The 24,233-nt window shown below is 41.0% G+C and overlaps 1 protein-coding gene across 1 annotated transcript in view; it reads right to left on the bottom strand.

Moving 5' to 3' along the window:
• Positions 1-3,552: 3,552 nt before the first annotated feature.
• Positions 3,553-24,233, bottom strand: part of LOC135533385 (NLR family CARD domain-containing protein 3-like) — a 37,490-nt gene continuing 16,809 nt past the window's right edge. Inside the window, 11 exon segments of the mRNA XM_064960728.1 lie at positions 3,553-4,085; positions 4,542-4,588; positions 4,919-5,092; positions 8,344-8,517; positions 8,794-10,303; positions 10,306-10,593; positions 12,097-12,325; positions 12,447-12,531; positions 12,807-12,923; positions 14,983-15,099; positions 17,675-17,773. Coding sequence (XP_064816800.1) covers positions 3,553-4,085; positions 4,542-4,588; positions 4,919-5,092; positions 8,344-8,517; positions 8,794-10,303; positions 10,306-10,593; positions 12,097-12,325; positions 12,447-12,531; positions 12,807-12,923; positions 14,983-15,099; positions 17,675-17,773 — 3,373 coding nt within the window.

Genomic DNA, 24,233 nt, shown 5'->3' with positions numbered 1-24,233 from the left:
CCTCTCTCTCTCTTGTCCTCTGTTCTGACTCTCTACCCTCCCTCTCTCTTGTCCTCTGTTCTGACTCTCTACTCTCCCTCTGTGATATCTACGTTTTTTTTAAATAAAAATGTTCACACATAAAGTGAACCGTTTTTGCTTTGTAATCATGGGTTATTGTGTGTAGATTGATGAGGGGAAAAACACATTTAATCAATTTTAGAATAAGGCTGTAAACGTGACAAAATGTGTAAAAAGGGGTCTGAATACTTTCTGAATGTTTCTGCATATCAGTATATTAGAGAGAGAGAGAAGAGAGGGGGAGAGAGGGAGAGAGTGGAGAGCAGGCTGAGAGAGCAGTGAGAAGAGAGAGAGAGCAGAGAGAACAGAGAGAAGAGAGAGAGCAGAGAACAGAGAGAAATAGAGAGCAGAGAAAGCAGAGGGAGAGAGAGAGCAGAGAGAAGAGAGAGAGCAGAGAGCAGAGAGAAAAAGAGAGCAGAGAAAGCAGAGGGAGAGAGAGAGAGCAGAGAGAACAGAGAGAAGAGAGAGAGAGCAGAGAACAGAGAGAAACAGAGAGAGAGCAGAGAAAGCAGAGGGAGAGAGAGAGAGAACAGAGAGAACAGAGAGAAGAGAGAGAGCAGAGAACAGAGAGCAGAGAACAGAGAGAGAGCAGACAGAGCAGAGGGAGAGAGAGAGCAGAGGGAGAGAGAGAGCAGAGGGAGAGAGAGCAGAGAACAGAGAGAGAGCAGAGAGAAGAGAGAGACAGCAGATAATGAGAGCAGAAAGAGAGAGAGCAGAGAGAGAGAGCAGGGAAAAGCAAGAGAGCAAATAGAGAGGGCAGAGGGCAGAGGGAGAGAGAAGAGAGCAGAGAGCAGAGGGAGAGAGAAGAGACCAGATAGGGAGAGCAGAGAGAGCAGAGTGAGCAGAGAGAGGAGAGAACAGAGATAGAGCAGAGAGAGAGCAAGCAGAGAGCAGGCTGAGAGAGCAGCGAGAGAAGAGAGAGAGCAGAGACAGCAGAGAGAGCGAGCAGAGAGAGAGAGAGAACAGAGAGGGCAGAGAGGGCAGAGAAAGAGAGAGAGCAGAGAGGAAGAGCAGAGAGCAGAGAGAGCAGATAAAATAGAGAGCAGCAGAGCAGAGAGTCAAGAGAGCAGAGGGAGCAGAGGGAGGGAGAGAGCAGAGAACAGAGAGATAGCAGAGAGCAGATAGAGCAAATGGAGGAAGAGCAGAGAGAGCAGAGAACAGAGAGAAGAGAGATAGCAGAGGGAGAGAGAGAGCAGAGAACAGAGAGAGCAGAGGCAGAGAGAGCACAGAGAGAGCAGAGAGAGAAAGAGAGAGAGCATATAGCAGAGAGAGCAGAGGGAGAGAGAGAGCAGAGAATAGATAGCAGAGAGAGCACAGAGAGCAGAAAGAGAGCAGAGAGCAGGCTGAGAGAACAGAGAGTGCAGAGTGAGCAGAAAGAGAGCATAGAAGAGAGAGCAGAGAGAGAGAGCAGAGAAAAGAGAGAGCAGAACAGAGCAGAGAGAGCAGAGAACAGAGAGAAAAGAGTGATAGAACAGAGAGGGAGAGAGAGAGAGGGCAGAGAGAGCTGAGAGCAGAGAGACAGATCAGGGAGAGCAGAGGGAGAGAGAGAAAGCATAGAGAGAGAGCAGAGAGATCAGAGGAAGTGAGAGAGCAGAGAGCGAGAGGGAAAGCAGAGGGAGAGAGCAGAGAGGGCAGAGAGAGAGAACAGAGAGAGCAGAGAGAGAGAACAGAGAGAAAGAGCAGAGAGATATAGTGACCCTGCATCACAACACTCTGTTGCTATAGTGACCCTGCATCACAACACTCTGTTGCTATAGTGACCCTGCATCACAACACTGTTGCTATAGTGATCCTGCATCACAACACTGTTGCTATAGTGACCCTGCATCACAACACTCTGTTGCTATAGTAACCATTCATCACAACACTCTGGTGTACTAATTGTACAATTTGTTTAATTCTATTCCACATATTTAATTGTTTTGTATTTCATTTCATATTTGTTTCATGTTTCAACCAGTCGCAGGTTAACATCAACCTGACAGAGGAAACGTAAAATCAATAAACAAACTGTTTTCACAAGTAACAAGCCTTTTCTTGTTTCAAGTGTGTTTTATTATGAAAAGTACAATATATCCTTGTATACTTGTACAACTATGGAGCGTATGTCCATATATAATTGTATGTAATTGTACAATGTGTTATTCAACATAAAATACATGTTATTGTAAGAGGTCCTGGGTCAAGGTCACAATTTTAGGAAGAAGAGTGTGTGTGTTTGTCCAGTGTGTGTGTGTGTTTTTGTCCAGTATGTGTGTGTGTGTTTGTGAGTCCAGTGTGTGTGTGTGTGTGTGTTCAGTGTGTGTGTGTGTGTGTGTGTTCAGTGTGTGTGTGTGTCTAGTGTGTGTGTGTGTGTCCAGTGTGTCAGTGTGTGTGTGTGTCCAGTGTGTGTGTGTGTGTCCAGTGTGTGTGTGTGTCTGTGTGTGTGTGTGTGTGTGTGTGTGTGTGTGTGTGTGTGTCCAATGTCCAATGTGTGTGTGTGTGTGTGTGTGTGTGCCCAGTGTGTGTGTGTGTGTGTTCAGTGTGTGTGTGTTTTGTGTGTCCAGTGTGTGTGTGTGTGTGTGTCTGTCCAGTGAGTGTGTATGTGTCTGTCCAGTGTGTGTGTGTGTGTCTGTCCAGTGTGTGTGTGTGTGTGTGTGTCCAGTGTGTGTGTATGTGTGTCTGTCCAGTGTGTGTGTGTGTGTGTCTGTCCAGTGTGTGTGTTTATGTGAGTGTGTCCAGTGTGTGTGTGTGTGTTCAGGGTGTGTTCAGGGTGTGTGTGTGTGTGTGTGAGTGAGTCCAGTGTGTGTTCAGTGTGTGTGTGTGTGTGTGTGTGAGTGAGTGAGTCCAGTGTGTGTCCAGTGTGTGTGTGTGTGTGTGAGTCCAGTGTGTGTGTGTGTGTGCAGTGTGTGTGTGTGAGTCCAGTGTGTGTGTGTGTTTGTGTGTGTGTGTGTGTGAGTCCAGTGTGTGTTCAGTGTGTGTGTGTGTGTGTGTGTGTGAGTCCAGTGTGTGTGTGTGTGTGTGTGAGTCCAGTGTGTGTGTGAGTGCAGTGTGTGTGTGTGTGAGTCCAGTGTGTGTTCAGTGTGTGTGTGTCCAGTGTGTGTGTTCAGTGTGTGTGTGTGTCCAATTGTGTGTGTGTGTTTGTCCAGCCTGTGTGTGTTTGTCCAGTGTGTGTGTTTGTCCAGTGTGTGTGTGTGTGTGTGTTTGCCCAGTGTGTGTGTGTGTGTGTGTGTGTGTGTGTGTGTTCAGTGTGTGTGTGTGTGTTTCCAGTGTGTGTGTTTTGTGTGTGTTTGTCCAGTGTGTGTGTGTGGTCCAGTGTGTGTGTGTGTGTGTGTGTGTGTGTTTTTGTCCAGTGTGTGTGTGAGTCCAGTGTGTGTGTGTGTGTTTGTCCAGTGTGTGTGTGTGTGTTGTGTTTTGTCCAGTGTGTGTGTGTGTGTGTGTGTCCAGTGTGTGTGTGAGTCCAGTGTGTGTGTGTGTGTTTTTTTTGTCCAGTATGTGTCCAGTGTGTGTGTATCAGGTTTTTTTCAGGGACACTGAGGAGTTGTAATCAACCCAAATCCCTGCATAGAGGGGCTCAGTGAAAGTGGAGGTGAATGTGATCAGGTGGGTCAGTGTGTCAGAGGAGGCTCTATAGAAGGACAGAGTGCCGGCTGGCCAGTCCAGATACACTCCTACTCTGTGGGAGCTGGAGGGGCGGACGTCTATGGTAGTGGGATAATGATTGTGACAGGCATAGTAACTGTAGTCAGAGCAGAACAGACTCCAGGACTTGTCATTGTATCCAAGATAACAGTCATCACCCCTTCCTCTCCTGCTGATTCCTTTATATGTCACTCCTATAACAGCCCCTCCCCCACTCCACTCTACCTCCCAGTAACAGCACCCAGTCAGACCCTCTCTACACAGCACCTGTCCACACTCCTCAAATCTCTCTGGGTGATCAGGATACGGCTGCTCCTCTCTCCTACATGTCACCTTTCTGTTCTCCTCAGACAGAGAGAGGAGTCTGTTTACTGTGTTTGGGTCCAGTGTGAGATCACAGACATCTGATGGATGAAACCAGACACAATATTAGAAATCATCATCATTCACATTAGAATGTTAACTCACTTTTCACTCATTCATTTAATGTGGATGTTTCTAGGTATCAAAAGGAGAAGTTAAGGTAACTTGAGACTTGTTGAATGATCATATGTTATACTGTATGGTAATATAAAACACACTGATTCCCATTAATTACACACACACACACACACACACACACACACACACACACACACACACACACACACACACACACACACACACACACACACACACACACACAACACACACAACTCTTTCAACTCTTTGTAAACGTTGGTGTCCCTGATTTCTGCTTCTGTAGAACTACAGCTGATATTTAATGTGACCAAGTCAGTAATGATGGTGGTCTTTGACTTTGACTTAACTTGAATTAAGACTTATTCTTAGTCATATTCTTCACAGCTGTCAACACTCACATTTTCTAAGTCCAGGTTTCATTCTGTTCTCTCCATCATGTTCCACACTGTAGCGGTAAGCAGAAGAACAGACAGTCATTGAGGGATACACCTGAACTCACACACACACACACACACACACACACACACACACACACACACACACACACACACACACAACACACAATCATTGTCCAGTGTTTTGTATGTCTGTGTGTGTCCATGTGTGTGTCCATTGTGTGTGTGTGTCCAATGTGTGTTTAGTGTCACAGTGTTTGCGTGTATAGTGTTGGCAAGAATGTTTATCTGTATCAAGTGGTGGTAAGAATGTTTGTCTTAACCAGCCTGATAAGTCCAACATGTCTGATATGAACATTGACATAAACCCTGATACATACTTGAGATTCTCCAGTCTGCAGTGTGGATCCTCCAGTCCAGCAGAGAGCAGTCTGACTCCTGAGTCTCCTGGGTGATTGTAGCTCAGGTCCAGCTCTCTCAGGTGTGAGGGGTTTGACCTCAGAGCTGAGACCAGAGAAGCACAGCCTTCCTCTGTGACTAGACAGCCTGACAGCCTGCAAAGAGTCAAATCATATTAAAATCACACTGCTATTCTTTGGTGGTGAAAATAGTGGCAGTATATTTTTTCAACATATTCAGATATATCAGTGTCCTGAAACCTGCCATATCTATTCATAAATGAATGTATCATTATTATAAATGACAAATGATCAAAGTATTGACTGCAGATGTCACGCTCTGACCTGAGTTAACTTTGTTTTCTTTATTATTTTAGTTAGGTCAGGTGTGACGAGGGCTTGTTTAGTTTTTGTACATCTATGGGGTTTGGCTTGTCTAGGTGTTTATATGTCTATGGGGTTTGCCTAGTCTAGGTGTTTATATGTCTATGGGTTTTCTAGTCTAGGTGTTTATATGTCTATTTTGCCTTGTCTAGGTGTTTATATGTCTATGGGGTTTGCCTTGTCTAGGTGTTTATATGTCTGTCCAGTTGCCTGGATTGGTTCTCAATCAGAGGCAGCTGTTTATGGTTGTCTCTGATTGGGAACCATATTTCTTGGTTTGTTTGTGTCCAGAGTTGTTATTCTATGTTTAGTTGCCTGTTCTGCCATATCATTTGTGATAGAAACATTCTTAGGTGGTGAAAATCGTTTCAGTATATGTTTTTTACATTTTCAAATGTAAAAACTATTCAGATATATCTGTGTCCTGAAACCTGCCATATCTATTTATAAATGAATGTTTAATTATTAGAAATAACAAATGATCAAAGTATAGCCTGCAGATAGAAAAATGTATCGTACAAATATTTGAGTAGACTGACCAGACCAGTTTAAAAAGCAGTATCAGTCAGAAGACAGACAGTGAGGTATCAGATTTAGATTGTATTGAGTATACAGTACACACCATATCTATTTAGACAGTGAGGTATCAGATTTAGATTGTATTGAGTATACAGTCCACACCATATCTATTTAGACAGTGAGGTATCAGATTTAGATTGTATTGAGTATACAGTCCACACCATATCTATTTAGACAGTGAGGTATCAGATTTAGATTGTATTGAGTATACAGTCCACACCATATCTATTTTGACAGTGAGGTATCAGATTTAGATTGTATTGAGTAAACAGTCCACACCATATCTATTTAGACAGTGAAGCTAACATTTTAAATGTGTCTCTATACTCCAGCATTTTGGATTTCAGATCAAATGTTTCATATAAGGTGACAGTATATAATGTCACCTTATATTTGAGGATATTTTAATACATATCTGTTTCAACGTTTAGAAACATTAAAGCATTTTATGTATCTCGTCCCCCCATTTGAAGAAGTCATAAGTGTTCTGACACTTAAAGTGTATTAAATTAGTCAAAAGTATATCTGGTCCCATATTCCTCGAACACAATGACGACATCAAGCCTGTGACGCCTTGACTGAGAAAGATCATGAATGAATCATGAATAATAATGAGTGAGAAAGTTACAGAGGCTACAACAAAACATGCTAAACTCTCACCACATTACCAATAACAGAGGCTACAACAAAACATGCTAACCTCTCACCACATTACCAATAACAGAGGCTACAACAAAACATGCTAACCTCTCACCATTACCAATAACAGAGACTACAACAAAAAATACTAACCTCTCACCATTACCAATAACAGAGGCAACAAAACATGCTAACCTCTCACCATTACCAATAACAGAGGCAACAACGAAACATGCTAACCTCTCACCATTACCAATAACAGAGGGGGGATGATCTTTGTGCCTCTGTAACTTTCTCATTCATCATCATTCATGATTCATTCATGTTTATTCATAATCATGGAGGCATCCATATGAATGTAGAAGTGATCAGAAACATCTTCTATTCTTACTGACTCCAAAATGACAGGACATTATTCACCATTTTGTTTCTATTCGGAAAAATATAATCTAAAACACATCCAAATCAGAATACTATTATGTTACTGTATATGTTCTAATCAGAATACTATTATGTTACTGTATAGATTTATTAATATTATTTTAACCTTAGTACTGAATATAATGTGTGTAAATATAATCAAGTATTAGAACAATGACTGTCTGTTCCTTGGTAGAAATGAATGAACTTGTCGTCAGACTGGCTAGAAGGGTTATCTGCACAGGGAGGCCTTGGCCTGGTCATAAATGATCGAATCTGGTGGAGGAACTATACGGCTATTGTTCCGGAGTGGAGGAGGGACAGTTTGAAACCTATGACATCATTTTCAGTTTATAACCTGTTGTAAATTGTATCATGGTCAGTACTCTGGAGAATGAACGCTAGTGCAGTTTATAACCTGTTGTAAATTGTATCATGGTCAGTACTCTGGAGAATAAACACTAGTGCAGTTTATAACCTGTTGTAAATTGTATCATGGTAAGTACTCTCGAGAATGAACGCAAGTGCAGTTTATAACCTGTTGTAAATTGTATCATGGTCAGTACTCTCGAGAATAAACACTAGTGCAGTTTATAACCTGTTGTAAATTGTATCATGGTCAGTACTCTCGAGAATAAACACTAGTGCAGTTTATAACCTGTTGTAAATTGTATCATGGTCAGTACTCTCGAGAATAAACACTAGTGCAGTTTATAACCTGTTGTAAATTGTATCATGGTCAGTACTCTGGAGAATGAACGCTAGTGCAGTTTATAACCTGTTGTAAATTGTATCATGGTCGGTACTCTGGAGAATGAACGCTAGTGCAGTTTATAACCTGTTGTAAATTGTATCATGGTCGGTACTCTGGAGAATGAACGCTAGTGCAGTTTATAACCTGTTGTAAATTGTATCATGGTCGGTACTCTGGAGAATGAACGCTAGTGCAGTTTATAACCTGTTGTAAATTGTATCATGGTCAGTACTCTCGAGAATAAACACTAGTGCAGTTTATAACCTGTTGTAAATTGTATCATGGTCGGTACTCTGGAGAATGAACGCTAGTGCAGTTTATAACCTGTTGTAAATTGTATCATGGTCAGTACTCTCGAGAATAAACACTAGTGCAGTTTATAACCTGTTGTAAATGAGAACTTGTTCTCAACTAGCCTTCCTGGTTAAATAAAGGTGAAATAAAAAATACAACAAATTAAAACAAATATGAAACATGCTATCTCAAATCCAAAAGGATGGAGCATAGCACCACATTTTAAACTGTAAGCTTCACTGTCCAAACACATATGGTGTGGACGATGTGTGTCTGGTAAACACATGTGGATCTGGTGAACAGTTATCACTTGTTGACCAACTACAGGAATACTGACCTCAGAGTCTCCAGTTTACAGTGGGGATTCCCCAGTCCAGCAGAGAGCAGCTTCACTCCTGAATCCTTCAGGTCATTGTTACTCAGATCCAGCTCTCTCAGGTGTGAGGGGTTTGACCTCAGAGCTGAGACCAGAGAAGCACAGCCTTCCTCTGTGACTCCACAGTCTGACAGCCTGACAAAGAGATCATCATGACTTCACAAACACATTGTTAATTTAACACCAGTAGTGTAGAAGGACAATGGCAGATGCATTTGGTTTATTCTCTCAAATAACATATAGATTAATCTTAGATTTCCTAGAATTGTATGGTCTTATTGTTACACTAATGTGAATTTGTTCAATATGTTTTTCAATATAATATTATATACACGTTATAATACATATTTTTCTCTAAACTGAATATTTCTTCCAGATGATTAGTGCTTATATGTCATTTTATTTACTCACAGAGCAGCTCTGGAGGCTTTGACCACTGGCAGCAGCCTCAGAAGACCTTCCTCTGATCTGGAGTATTTCTTCAGGTCAAACACATCCAGCTCCTTTTCTGAAGTCAGCAACACAAAGACCAGAGCTGACCACTGTGCAGGTGACAGGTTGGGTTCTGAGAGACTTCCTGAGCTCAGGTATCTTTGGATCTCCTCCACTAGAGAATGGTCATCCAGTTCATTCAGACAGTGGAACAGATTGATGCTCCTCTCTGGAGAGGGATTCTCCCTGATCTTCTCCTTGATGTACTTGACTGTTTCTTCATGGCTCTGTGAGCTGCTTCTTGTCTTTGTCAGTAGACCTCGTAAGTGCTTCTGATTGGACTCCAGTGAGAGGCCCAGAAGGAAGCGGAGGAAAAGGTCCAGGTTTCCCGTCTCACTTTGTAAGGCTTTATCCACAGCACTCCTGTAGAAAGCAACTTTACGCCTTTGTTTGATCCTCACAGAAAGGTTCCTGGACGTTGTTTTCAGTTTGTTCATTACATTTTCATTGTTGTTGTTGAATGAGAGGAACACATATACAGCAGCCAGAAACTCCTGAATGCTCAGATGAACAAAGCAGTACACCTTGTCCTGGTACAGCCCACATTCCTCTTTAAAGAGCTGTGTGCACAATCCTGAGTACACTGAGGCTTCATTGACATCAATGCCAGCTTCCCTAAGGTCTTCTTCATAGAAAATCAGATTGCCTTTCACAAGCTGTTGAAAAGCCAGTTTTCCCAGTGACAGAATGCTCTCTTTATTCCAGTGTGGACCTGTCTCTTCTTTCCCAAGATACTTTTCATTCTTCTGTTTGGTATGAAACACCACAAGGTGTGTGTACATCTCAGTCAGAGTCTTGGGCATCTCTTCTCTCTTGTCTGTACTCAACATGTGTTCAAGGACTGTTGCAGAAATCCAACAGAAGACTGGAACGTGGCACATGATGTGGAGGCTCCTTGATGTCTTTATGTGTGAGATGATTCTGCTGGCCAGGTCCTCATCACTGAATCTCTTCCTGAAGTACTCCTCCTTCTGTGGGTCATTGAACCCTCGTACCTCTGTCACCTGTTCAACACACCCTGAAGGGATCTTATTGGCTGCTGCAGGTCGGGTAGTTATCCAGAGGAGAGCAGAGGGAAGCAGATTTCCTTTGATGAGATTTGTCAGCAGAACATCCACTGAGGTTGACTCTGTGACGTCCCAACAGATCTTGTTCTTCTGGAAGTCTAGGGGCAGTCGGCACTCATCCAGACCATCAAAGATGAACAGAACTTTGTACTTGTTGTTGATGGAGATTCTTGATTGTTTGGTTTCCATTGAGAAGTGATGAAGAAGTTCAATGAAAGTGTGTTTGTCCTCTTTCATCAAATTCAGCTCCCGAAAAGGGAATGAAAATACAAATTGGACATCCTGATTTGCTTTTCCTTCAGCCCAGTCCAGAATGAACTTCTGCACAGAGACTGTTTTTCCAATGCCAGCGACTCCTTTGTCAGCACAGTTCTGATAGGTTTGTCTTGTCCAGTTAAGGGTTTGAAGATGTCGTTACATTTGATTGGAGTCTCTGGTCTTGCTTGTTTCCTGGTTGTTGTCTCAATCTGTCTCAGCTCATGTTCATTATTGACCTCTCCTGTTCCACCCTCTGTGATGTAGAGCTCTGTGTAGATCTTATTGAGAAGTGTTGGGTTTCCTTGTTTAGCGATCCCCTCAAATACACATTGAAACTTCTTCTTCAGATTAGATTTGAGTTCACGTTGGCAAATCACAGCAAGCTCATCTGAATCTAGAAATATCACAGAGGATATTAATATTACGTCTGTTTTAATGTCTACAGTATTGTAGGACTGTTATAAAGTTGTACATTATAATAATTTATTCTCTTAACTGACTGTATAAATGTGTAAATATTTTCATAATGCATTACAGACTGGTGTGACTGATTATATTATTATTGGTATTATTGATGGTATTATTAATGTTCTCTCTCTCTCTCTCTAAATAAATCAGTACAACACATCCCTGCTGCTACTTGATGAGGTCACTAGGTGTTGTGTTAAGGCTGCTTCAATATCATTGAGTTACACAGCTACTTTAGCTGTACTTTAGCTACAGCTTTTAAATGTTATAAAACAGCATTCAGCATGAGGTAGACAGATCTTACATTTCTCTAGTCTCTCTCTCTCTCTGAATGAATCAACACAACACATCCCTGCCGCTACTCGATGAGGTCACAAGGTGTTGTCTACACCAGAAGTTAATGGTTATAGGAGGAAGGTATATAATGGAGGGTCTACATTAGAAGGTAATGGGTATCTGTAGGAGGAAGGTATATAGTGGAGGGTCTACACCAGAAGGTAATGGTTATAGGAGGAAGGTATATAATGGAGGGTCTACACCAGAAGGTAATGGGTATCTGTAGGAGGAAGTTATATAGTGGAGGGTCTACACCAGAAGGTAATAGTTATAGGAGGAAGGTATATAGTAGAGGGTCTACACCAGAAGGTAATGGTTGTAGGAGGAAGGTATATAGTAGAGGGTCTACACCAGAAGGTAATGGTTATAGGAGGAAGGTATATAGTGGAGGGTCTACACCAGAAGTTATTGGGTATCTGTAGGAGGAAGGTATATAGTGGAGGGTCTACACCAGAGGTTAATGGGTATCTGTAGGAGGAAGGTATATAATGGAGGGTCTACACCAGAAGGTAATGGTTATAGGAGGAAGGTATATAGTGGATATTCTACACCAGAAGGTAATGGTATCTGTAGGAGGAAGGTATATAGTGTATGCACTAAGCTTGGAATGTGTTGTTGGTGCAGGGAAGTAATGACATGTGGCAGGCATTGATAAGGGGAGAGAGACATGTATTAGTGATGGAGGGGGTCAGATGAAGGTCTAAGAACCTAACAACGTCACTGAGAGTGAGGGTATAATGTATAACGTTTACATTATGTCAGGATATGTCACCGGGGAAAAGAGGGTAATGTATAACGTTTACATTATGTCAGGATATGTTACTGTTAGCCATCAGGGATCCTCTGGGAGAAGAAGAGACACAGTCAGAGGAAGAACAGATATCACTAAGGTTTGTATAGCAACATAGATACATTGGCTGTTTGGCTGCGGAGGAGGAGACTCAGCCGAGGAGAAAGGGTTAAATATCAGTGCTTGTGTCAGATGTTTTGTTGTCTGAATAACAAGGAGGAGGAGACTCAGCCGAGGAGAAAGGGTTAAATATCAGTGCTTGTGTTATAAAACAGCATTCAACATGAGGCAGACAGATCTTACACATCTCCAGTGTGTCAGCAAGCTCCTTCTGGTTCATTTTCCTCAGGACGTGCAGTGTGATCTTCAGAGCCCCCTCTCTGGCACTGCTCTCCTGCTTCTCATCTTCAGCATCCACCACTTCCTTATCCTGCTTCTGACTCTCAAAGCCTTCTGGGAGTTCTGGACTAAGAATCCTCTTGAATATCTTCAGCTCGTTCTTCACAAATGTCATAATTTTCTCTTCAAGCATCTGAAATAAATCAAGTAAATAAGTTAAGAAAGAGACTAAATGCTTTCTCATTAACGAATGATTGACAGATCAACTTTACTCGAGGTAAACAAAAACAAATGTACATAACAGGACCACATACACTGAATATGGAGGCCAGGTCTGTTTGATGACTCTGGGAAGACTGACCACTGAGAATCTCTGACTCTGATCTCTCCTGTTGGTTTCTGTTGACAAAACATGAGATTACATCTCCTCATCCAGGGAGTACACACACACACACACACGCACGCACACACACACACACACACACACACACACACACACACACAGGGAGGGAATGTTGTGTTTGTTTAATGTTGTTTTAGGACTATGAAAATGGACAAAATGATTAGCCTATGGATTATGAAAACAACAACAATAAATGGGAAAGTGGGAGAGGAGAAATGACTAGAGACAGTGTTGTTTAACTCACTGACCAGGACCCATGAGTTCTTCTTACCTTTGTTCAGTAGAAAAGTCTCCCTCTCTAAACTTTGGAGGAGGATCCATAGACCCGTCACTCTTCATGGACACACAGCTGGGAACAGGGGAGGCTGGTCTCTCCTGCTGGATTGGTCTTCAACACAACAGAGACAAACATTACATCTCTCATCTACTCTGAGCTCAGATTCCAAAAAGCTATATGTCACTTTTCAGAAATGTTCGTAAATGAGCTTTTATTGTTTATAGAAATTATGAATGAGATGTTTTTTTCACTATCTAATCATGACATGGGGTCGTTCAGTGACAGACATGTATTTGTTCAATGTCTTTCACTTGATGTTTCATTTCAGAGAGAAAAATCATCATGTTTATTTTGCTAAATGCTATATATCTGCCTCACTCTCAGAGAAATCAGTAGTACTGCTAGGTTTTATACAGTAATAATATATATTTGTCTCACTCTCAGAGAAATCAGTAGTACTGCTAGGTTTTATACAGTAATAATATATATTTGTCTCACTCTCAGAGAAATCAGTAGTTCTGCTAGGTTTTACACAGTAATAATATATATCTGCCTCATTCTCAGAGAAATCAGTAGTTCTGCTAGGTTTTATACAGTAATTAAATATATATCTGCCTCACTCTCAGTGAAATCAGTAGTACTGCTAGGTTTTACACAGTAATAATATATATCTGCCTCACTCTCAGAGAAATCAGTAGTACTGCTAGGTTTTACAGAGTTTCATAAAGAACTGTACAAATGATACATTTGACATCAATATACAACATTTTTTAAACCATTATTAAATACAGTAATATAAGATTTGTATTTAAACATTTGGTTTTGAAATCAGCAAATGTTTTTATCCAGGGCCTGGGGTAGGGGTACCAGGAAAACAATGAGACTATAAGGAGTACCAGTACTGAGTCAATGTGCAGGGTACCAGGTAGTTGAGGTAATAATGAGTCTATAAGGAGAACCAGTACTGAGTCAATGTGCAGGGTACCAGGTAGTTGAGGTGATAATGAGACTATAAGGAGTACCAGTACTGAGTCAATGTGCAGGGTACCAGGTAGTTGAGGTAATAATGAGACTATAAGGAGAACCAGTACTGAGTCAATGTGCAGGGTACCAGGTACTGAGTCAATGTGCAGGGTACCAGGTAGTTGAGGTAATAATGAGACAATAAGGAGAACCAGTACTGAGTCAATGTGCAGGGTACCAGGTAGTTGAGGTAATAATGAGACTATAAGGAGTACCAGTACTGAGTCAATGTGCAGGGTAGCAGGTAGTTGAGGTAATAATGAGACTAAAAGGAGAACCAGTACTGAGTCAATGTGCAGGGTACCAGGTAGTTGAGGTAATAATGAGACTATAAGGAGTACCAGTACTGAGTCAATGTGCAGGGTACCAGGTAGTTGAGGTAATAATGAGGCTATAAGGAGTACCAGTACTGAGTCAATGTGCAGGGGTACCAGGTAGTTGAGGTAATAATGAGACTATAAGGTTAACCAGTACTGAGTCAATGTGCAGGGTACCAGGTAGTTGAGGTAATAATGAGACTATAAGGAGTACCAGTACTGAGTCAATGTGCAGGGTACCAGGTAGTTGAGGTAATAATGAGACTATAAGGTTAACCAGTACTGAGTCAATGTGCAGGGTACCAGGTAGTTGAGGCAATAATGAGACTATAAGGAGTACCAGTACTGAGTCAATGTGCAGGGAACCAGGTAGTTGAGGTAATAATGAGACTATAAGGAGTACCAGTACTGAGTCAATGTGCAGGGTACCAGGTAGTTGAGGTAATAATGAGACTATAAGGTTAACCAGTACTGAGTCAATGTGCAGGGTACCAGGTAGTTGAGGTAATAATGAGACTATAAGGTTAACCAGTACTGAGTCAATGTGCAGGGAACCAGGTAGTTGAGGTAACAATGAGACTATAAGGAGAACCAGTACTGAGTCAATGTGCAGGGTACCAGGTAGTTGAGGTAATATGTACATGTAGGTAAAGGTAAAAGTGACTAGAAAATCAGGATAGAGATTACCACTCCTCATCCAGGGAGTGCACACACACACACATACACACACACACACAACAAAAAAAAACAACAACAATAAATGGGAGAGGAGAAATGACTAGAGACAGTGTTGTTTAACTCACTGACCAGGACCCATGACTTCTTCTTACCTTTGTTCAGTAGAAAAGTCTCCCTCTCTAAACTCTATAGGTAGAAGCATAGACCGGTCACTCTTCATGGACACACAGCTGGGAACAGGGGAGGCTGGTCTCTCCTGCTGGATTGGTCTTCAACACAACAGAGACAAACATCACATCTCATCTACTCTGAGCTCAGATGGGGAAACATAAGAAGAGTTTCACAAATAGAACTGACTTCCAGACGTTAGTTAATGGCGCGCGAGCAGTGTGTCATTATTAATGACGACATTCATTTAGCGTCGCGAGCGTTGTAGTCAGTCTGTCAGCCCCGCTAAAAGGCCGGTGTCGTTACTCTGCCTTCTCCGGGGGATGTTGAGGTAAATTTACTAACCGGGAGGGTTGAATGATGTAATTAATTGGAGGGCTGGAAGACGCACTCTCGAGGTTGTTTACTCACAATATCAGATAATAAGATGATTTTTATAATGAATGTATACTGAGGTTGAGGTTCTGACTAGTGATTATTTACCCGGCGTTCAATACCTGCTATTGAGGCGCCCTGAAAATAATATTCAAAAGTTCGGTCCTTGGACACAGACGGGTTAAACACTAAAGTTACCGTCCATCTAGTGAAGAGAGGAGAACCGGACAGAGGTAGACAGCATCCGTCAACGAGAGAGGGAGAAGCCTCACCGGGATTTAACAGGTGGAAGAAACAACCGGGGAGCTCCATCGGTCCACAAGAAATGCAGACCGCCGGTGATGATGTAGTGGTAGCTATGGTAACTAGGATGCTGCTGGTAGAGTAGCTAGCTAGATTACCGAGCTGTACCGACTAGCTAGGATAACTAGGATGCTGCTTGTAGAGTAGCTAGCTAGCTTACCGAGCTGTACCGACTAGCTAGGATAACTAATGCTGCTGGTAGAGATGCTGCTGGTACCGAGCTAGGATAACTAGGATGCTGCTGGTAGCTTACCGAGCTGTACCGACTAGCTAGGATAACTAGGATGCTGCTGGTAGAGTAGCTAGCTAGATTACCGAGCTGTACCGACTAGCTTGGTTAGTTAGCAGGTCGTTCGTCTGTCCCTCGTCTCGATGATGAATCCGGTGAAACACAAAATGAAACAAGGATAGAGAGTGAAAAGGATCTGGCTACACTCACACTGTCCCTGACCGTAAAGAAAAAAGCAAATTGAACAGTAAACTTCGGTGTCTCAACACTGTAACAAACTCCGTCGTTATTCCCCAAGATCACCTCAGTCCACTCTGCGCGTAACCGGCTTGGCGCCACACCGAACGGCGGCGGGACCGTTCTGTACGGGGACGCGGACAGTTCTGTACGGGGACGCGGACAGTTCTGTACGGGGACGCGGACAGTTCCAGAACGCGGACATGAGCAGTGGAACACAATCAACTAAACCCAGTCTTTACAGTGGGTTACATTAGTAATATTCATTTTGTATTATTATGTAAAACAAACATTCTATGTTTTTTTATAATAATATGTTGAGATCTGGGTCCACATCCACAAAGTGTCTCAGAGTAGAAAATTGGTCGTATAAGTGCTGAGAATAAAGACATTTTACACTTATGGGTATAAATTACCTAGTTACCTCCCCATTACCTAAATTACCTACCCACCAGTCGGCAGATATTTAGGACACCTCGTGAGCTGTCCTAAGTAGTTAAGAGTTAACAGCAGGTGTCTTGATAATACTATAGAATAATGCAGTGAGTCAGTGGTTCCTGTGCCACATGTAATTGCATTGCAGTAGTTAAAAATATTGTTTTTATATTTCTATGTGATCAACCCATAAATAATATAGACCTACATGCAACAGTATGTCTTGTGATTTTGGCAATGAGTTATGTATAATAATTATGTATAACTGCATAGCATTTTGTCTTCATTTTGGCAGATTAACTCATGCTTATTTTTGAAGATTAACTCAGGTTGGAGTTGGAGCTGTGAACCGAAAGGTGGCTGGTTCGAATCCCGGGCCGGGCGCTGGAAAAAACAGGTGGAATTGATCTGACCACTGGAGGGCTGCTGGGTTCACATCCTCAAAACATGAACCTTTTGTTGATCAGAACTCTGGAGGTTCTTCTTCACTGAACCCCAAAATATATATAACTTTTATTGATTTCATATTTTAAGGAAGTGATAGAAGCCTTTTTGGCTCTATAAGGAACCTTGTTTTCTAAACACGTTTTTCTTTTGATGATTTAATTATCTACATCATGTTATTTGAGAGTGTATAATAATAAACACATCATGTTATTTCAAGTTCTCCCTTTGGAGCGCAACATCACATTGTTAAATAATAGTCCTAAATTGGGCATGGCTATAAATTGGGCATTTGAAGGCATCTAGGGTGTAATATGAGTTTGATGAAAATGAACATTGTTGCAACGTTGTCCACAGACCCCGGATTGAGAACCCCTGCAGTACCTCCACAGACCCCGGATTGAGAACCCCTGCAGTACCTCCACAGACCCCGGATTGAGAACCCCTGATTTAGCAGATGCTCTTATCCAGAGTGATTTACAGTAAGTGCATTCATCTTAAGATATCAAGGTGAGACAACCACATATCACAGTCAAATATACAGGATACCAACATTCCATTCCTGATTAACAATGGATATATAGTGTTTCATCTTAAGATAGCTCTTTATTTTTTAATGAACTCGATAAATTCTTTATAAATGGTCATCTTACCTCTTAGCTTTGGTGTCATGTCCCCCAGAGAGATGCATTTTAGAGACAGGGCCCCCCTCCTCTCTCTCCCCAGAGAGACTCATTTTAGAGCACTGACCCCTAAACAGAGATCCAACATGTTGGTTGTGGTTAATATGGTGACAACTAATTACTGAATGTCAATTGTTCACATTTATCCATTATCTCGTTTGAGAAATAAAACATTTACTAACAGACATATAGAAACAATCAGGTGATTTAATGCAATCACATGAATATGTAGTTGTGACATGTCATCTCCATGGCAACTGTCTGTAATAATAATAAGTCACTGTTTGTTAAGGTAGTTATAGACAGTACAACAACAATAATAATAATAATAAGTCACTGTTTGTTAAGGTAGTTATAGACAGTACAGCAACAATAATAATAATAATAAGTCACTGTTTGTTAAGGTAGTTATAGACAGTACAGCAACAATAATAATAATAATAATAAGTCACTGTTTGTTAAGGTAGTTATAGACAGTACAGCAACAATAATAACAATAATAATAAGTCACTGTTTGTTAAGGTAGTTATAGACAGTACAGCAACAATAATAATAATAATAATAAGTCACTGTTTGTTAAGGTAGTTATAGACAGTACAGCAACAATAATAACAATAATAATAAGTCACTGTTTGTTAAGGTAGTTATAGACAGTACAGCAACAATAACAATAATAATAATAATAATAATAAGTCACTGTTTGTTAAGGTAGTTATAGACAGTACAGCAACACAAGGTCATGTCTCACACTTCTTTTTATTATTTAAAGGTGGGCTATTTATTGTCTTTCAATCTGTTATTTTCTAAATGTATCTGAGAATGTAGACAGAAGGGATAAAACGGACATGATTGATCTGCGGGGGAAATCACTGATCCATTCAGAAAGTTTATTTGCATCAAGTAAAGGATTTTATATTATGTAGAGTAAACTATATTATAATGTATAGCAGTGGGTTGTCAGTGATATGTAGATGTTATATTATGTAAAGTAGACTAGGTTATAATGTATAGTAGTGGGTTGTTAGTGATATGTAGATGTTATATTATGTAAAGTAGACGAGGTTATAATGTATAGTAGTGGGTTGTTAGTGATATGAAGATGTTATATTATGTAAAGTAGACTAGGTTATAATGTATAGTAGTGGGTTGTTAGTGATATGTTATATTATGTAAAGTAGGCTAGGTTATAATGTATAATAGCAGTTTGTTTGTGATATGCAGATCAAGGTCTATCCCTCGGCTATAGCCTACATATAATAGATGACCAACCTAAACCTGTTCAGATCAGTTCACATCATGTTATAGTCCTACCAGTAGCAGGACAGAGAATGTACTGTATATAACCTACATATAATAGATGACCAACCTAAACCTGTTCAGATCAGTTCACATCATGTTATAGTCCTTCCAGTAACTGGACAGAGCATCTACACTATATATACAGAAGTATGTGGACAACCCTTCAAATTAGTGGATTCGGCTATTTCAGCCACACCCGTTGCTGACCGGTGTATAAAATCAAGCACACTGCCATGCAATCTCCATAGACAAACAATGGTTGCAACAGTTTGGGGAATGGCATTTTCTGTTTCAGCTTGACAATGTCCCCGTGCACAAAGTGAGGTCAATACAGAAATGGCTTCTCGAGATTGGTGTGGAAGAACTTGACTGGCCTGCACAGTGCCCTGACCTCAACCCCATCAAACACCTTTGGGATGAATTGGAACGCCGACTGCGTGCCAGGCCTAATCACCCAACATCAGTGCCCGACCTCCCTAATGCTCTTGTGGCTGAATGGAAGCAAGTCCCCGCAGCAATGTCCACTCAGCTGTAGCACCGGGCCATTCAAAACAAACCTCCCACTGTCGCAGAGACACAGAGTTCTAATCCCAGACACGTTTCTTCAAGACATCTCTCTTACATTATTTTTGATAAACATATAATTTACTCGAAACCAAGTTTAGCTGTGTTGTTTCCCTCCAAAATATTACTGTAGGACTATAATAATAGTAAGCAGTCCTACAAACCAAAAAGGTTTTAATTTGAGAATGTTCAAATATTAAACTGTCTTAAAATATGTGATGATTAGTTGAATCAGGTGTGTAAGTGCTGGTAAGAACAAAAGGATGGAGAAACCCTGAGATAAACATAAAACCATATAATTGAAAAGCTCCTCCACCATCTATACCAGACGTTTTACTGATAACATGTCGGACTACTGATTAGTTTACACTTTGAAAACTGCTGTCTGTCAGCAACTCAGCTCAAGTAGCAGTTCTACTAACCAGTAATATCTCATTACAGGTATTAATTATCTTATTCTGTCCATTAGAATAGATTATTGTTCAGAAATACTTAATTTATTTTTCAATAATCTTCATATAGTGTTTTCTGCTCTGTTGTCTCATAATGGATCCTGAACAAAATAACAACTTTACTTTCTGTTTCAGCTCAGCCGCCTCCCCACCCTGATAATAAAGTGTTATATTGGTATCTTCCACTAGATGGCAGTAAACACATGCTGTAACGAGACTTCACAACTATGTGTTCTGTTTCCACTAGATGGCAGTAAACACCTTGTATCTAGACTTTACAACTTTGTGTTCTGTTTCATACAGGCAGTGTCCCAGAGTAGAAGTGCTGATCTAGGATCAGGTCCCCCTTCTCCATGTAATCTGATTCATTATGATCTAGAATCAGGTCTCCCTCTCCATGTAATCTGATTCATTATGATCTAGGATCAGGTCTCCCTCTCCATGTAATCTGATTCATTATGATCTAGGATCAGGTCTCCCTCTCCATGTAATCTGATTCATTATGATCTAGGATCAGGTCCCCCACTACTGGATCAGAGCGCCTGCTAAATGACTCACTACTGGATCAGAGCGTCTGCTAAATGACTCACTACTGGATCAGACCGTCTGCTAAATGACCCACTACTGGATCAGACCGTCTGCTAAATGACTCACTACTGGATCAGAGCGTCTGCTAAATGACTCACTACTGCATCAGAGTGTCTGCTAAATGACTCACTACTGGATCAGAGCGTCTGCTAAATGACTCACTACTGCATCAGAGCGTCTGCTAAATGACTCACTACTGGATCAGAGCGTCTGCTAAATGACTCACTACTGGATCAGAGCGCCTGCTAAATGACTCACTAATGGATCAGAGCGTCTGCTAAATGACTCACTACTGGATCAGAGCGTCTGCTAAATGACTCACCACTGGATCAGAGCGCCTGCTAAATGACTCACTACTGGATCAGAGCGCCTGCTAAATGACTCACCTCTGCATCAGAGCGTCTGCTAAATGACTCACTACTGGATCAGAGCGCCTGCTAAATGACTCACCTCTGCATCAGAGCGTCTGCTAAATGACTCACTACTGGATCAGAGCGCCTGCTAAATGACTCACCTCTGCATCAGAGCGTCTGCTAAATGACTCACTACTGGATCAGAGCGTCTGCTAAATGACTCACTACTAGATTAGAGCGTCTGCTAAATGACTCACCTCTGCATCAGAGCGTCTGCTAAATGACTCACTACTGGATCAGAGCGCCTGCTAAATGACTCACCTCTGCATCAGAGCGTCTGCTAAATGACTCACTACTGGATCAGAGCGTCTGCTAAATGACTCACTACTAGATTAGAGCGTCTGCTAAATGACTCACCTCTGCATCAGAGCGCCTGCTAAATGACTCACCTCTGCATCAGAGCGTCTGCTAAATGACTCACTACTGCATCAGAGCGTCTGCTAAATGACTCACCAGTGGATCAGAGCGTCTGCTAAATGACTCACTACTGGATCAGAGCGTCTGCTAAATGACTCACCACTGGATCAGAGCGCCTGCTAAATGACTCACCTCTGCATCAGAGCGTCTGCTAAATGACTCACTACTGGATCAGAGCGTCTGCTAAATGACTCACTACTGGATCAGAGCGTCTGCTAAATGACTCACTACTAGATTAGAGCGTCTGCTAAATGACTCACCTCTGCATCAGAGCGCCTGCTAAATGACTCACCTCTGCATCAGAGCGTCTGCTAAATGACTCACCAGTGGATCAGAGCGTCTGCTAAATGACTCACTACTGGATCAGACCGTCTGCTGAATGACTACAATGTAAATGATGCAGCCACCACTATGCTTGAACATATGGAGAATGGCAGTCAGTTAGGGGTTGTATTGGATTTGCCCCAAACATAACACTTTGTATTCAGGACATAAAGTGAACTGCTTTGCCACATGTTTTTGCAGTTTTGATTTAGTGGCTTGTTACAAACAGGATGCATGTTTTAGAATATTGTTATTCTGTACAGGCTTCCTTCTTTTCACTCTGTCAATGAGGTTAGTATTGAGGAGTAACTATACTGTTGTTGATCCATCCTCAGTGTTCTCCTATCACAGCCATTAAACTCTGTAACTGTTTTAAAGTCACCATTGGCCTCATGCTGAAATCAATGAGTGGTTTCCTTCCTCTCCGGCAACTAAGTTAGGAAGACGACTGTATCTTTGTAGTGACTGGGTGTATTGATTCACCATCCAAAGTGTAATTAATAACAACTTCACCAGAGGCGCAAAGGCAAATTCAATGTCTGCTTTTGTTTTTCCCATCTACCAATAAGTGCCCTTCTTTGTGAGGCATGGAGATGGAGATGGGAATTTGGACTTGTGGTTTAACTTAATTCTCCGTACTGGCTAATGATTATAAAGCTGATTCTGAACTAATCATTAAGTCATACATGACCTGACCTGAGAGGATGGAAGTTCAATATGTAGCTAGATGTAGACGGCTAATGTTTAATAGTTAACTCGCTAACGTTGCAAACCAAGCTTTTTAGCCAAGTAGCCGAGGACATCAAATAAAGGTATGTACAGTATTTATTACCTCTCTCATCCTGCCTCATTTACACATGCTGTATATAGATCTACTGTATTTATTACCTCTCTCATCCTGCCTCATTTACACATGCTGTATATAGATCTACTGTATGTATTACCTCTCTCATCCTGCCTCATTTACACATGCTGTATATAGATCTACTGTATTTATTACCTCTCTTATCCTACCTCATTTACACATGCTGTATATAGATCTACTGTATTTATTACCTCTCTTATCCTGCCTCATTTACACATGCTGTATATAGATCTACTGTATTTATTACCTCTCTCATCCTGCCTCATTTACACATGCTGTATATAGATCTACTGTATTTATTACCTCTATCATCCTGCCTCATTTACACATGCTGTATATAGATCTACTGTATTTATTACCTCTCTCATCCTGCCTCATTTACACATGCTGTATATAGATCGACTGTATTTATTACCTCTCTTATCCTGCCTCATTTACACATGCTGTATATAGATCTACTGTATGTATTACCTCTCTCATCCTGCCTCATTTACACATGCTGTATATAGATCTACTGTATTTATTACCTCTCTCATCCTGCCTCATTTACACATGCTGTATATAGATCTACTGTATTTATTACCTCTCTCATCCTGCCTCATTTACACATGCTGTATATAGATCTACTGTATTTATTACCTCTCTTATCCTGCCTCATTTACACATGCTGTATATAGATCTACTGTATTTATTACCTCTCTCATCCTGCCTCATTTACACATGCTGTATATAGATCTACTGTATTTATTACCTCTCTCATCCTGCCTCATTTACACATGCTGTATATAGATCTACTGTATTTATTACCTCTCTCATCCTGCCTCATTTACACATGCTGTATATAGATCTACTGTATTTATTACCTCTCTCATCCTGCCTCATTTACACATGCTGTATATAGATCTACTGTATGTATTACCTCTCTCATCCTGCCTCATTTACACATGCTGTATATAGATCTACTGTATTTATTACCTCTCATCCTGCCTCATTTACACATGCTGTATATAGATCTAATGTATTTATTACCTCTCTCATCCTGCCTCATTTACCCATGCTGTATATAGATCTACTGATTTATTACCTATCCTGCCTCATTTACACATGCTGTATATAGATCTACTGTATTTATTACTCTCATCCTGCCTCATTTACACATGCTGTATATAGATCTACTGTATTTATTACCTCTCTCATCCTGCCTCATTTACACATGCTGTATATAGATCTACTGTATTTATTACCTCTCTCATCCTGCCTCATTTACACATGCTGTATATAGATCTACTGTATTTATTATCCTGCCTCATTTATCTGTATATAGATCTGCCTCATTTACACATGCTGTATATAGATCTACTGTATTTATTACCTCTCTCATCCTGCCTCATTTACACATGCTGTATATAGATCTACTGTATTTATTACCTCTCTCATCCTGCCTCATTTACACATGCTGTATATAGATCTACTGTATTTATTACCTCTCTTATCCTGCCTCATTTACACATGCTGTATATAGATCTACTGTATTTATTACCTCTCTTATCCTGCCTCATTTACACATGCTGTATATAGATCTACTGTATTTATTACCTCTCTCATCC

The sequence above is a fragment of the Oncorhynchus masou genome, unplaced genomic scaffold (genome assembly GCF_036934945.1).
Source record: "Oncorhynchus masou masou isolate Uvic2021 unplaced genomic scaffold, UVic_Omas_1.1 unplaced_scaffold_2351, whole genome shotgun sequence".
Taxonomy (NCBI): Eukaryota; Metazoa; Chordata; class Actinopteri; order Salmoniformes; family Salmonidae; genus Oncorhynchus; species Oncorhynchus masou.
The sequence above is the reverse complement of the archived record's forward strand: the minus strand, read 5'-3'. Positions and strand labels throughout refer to the sequence as shown.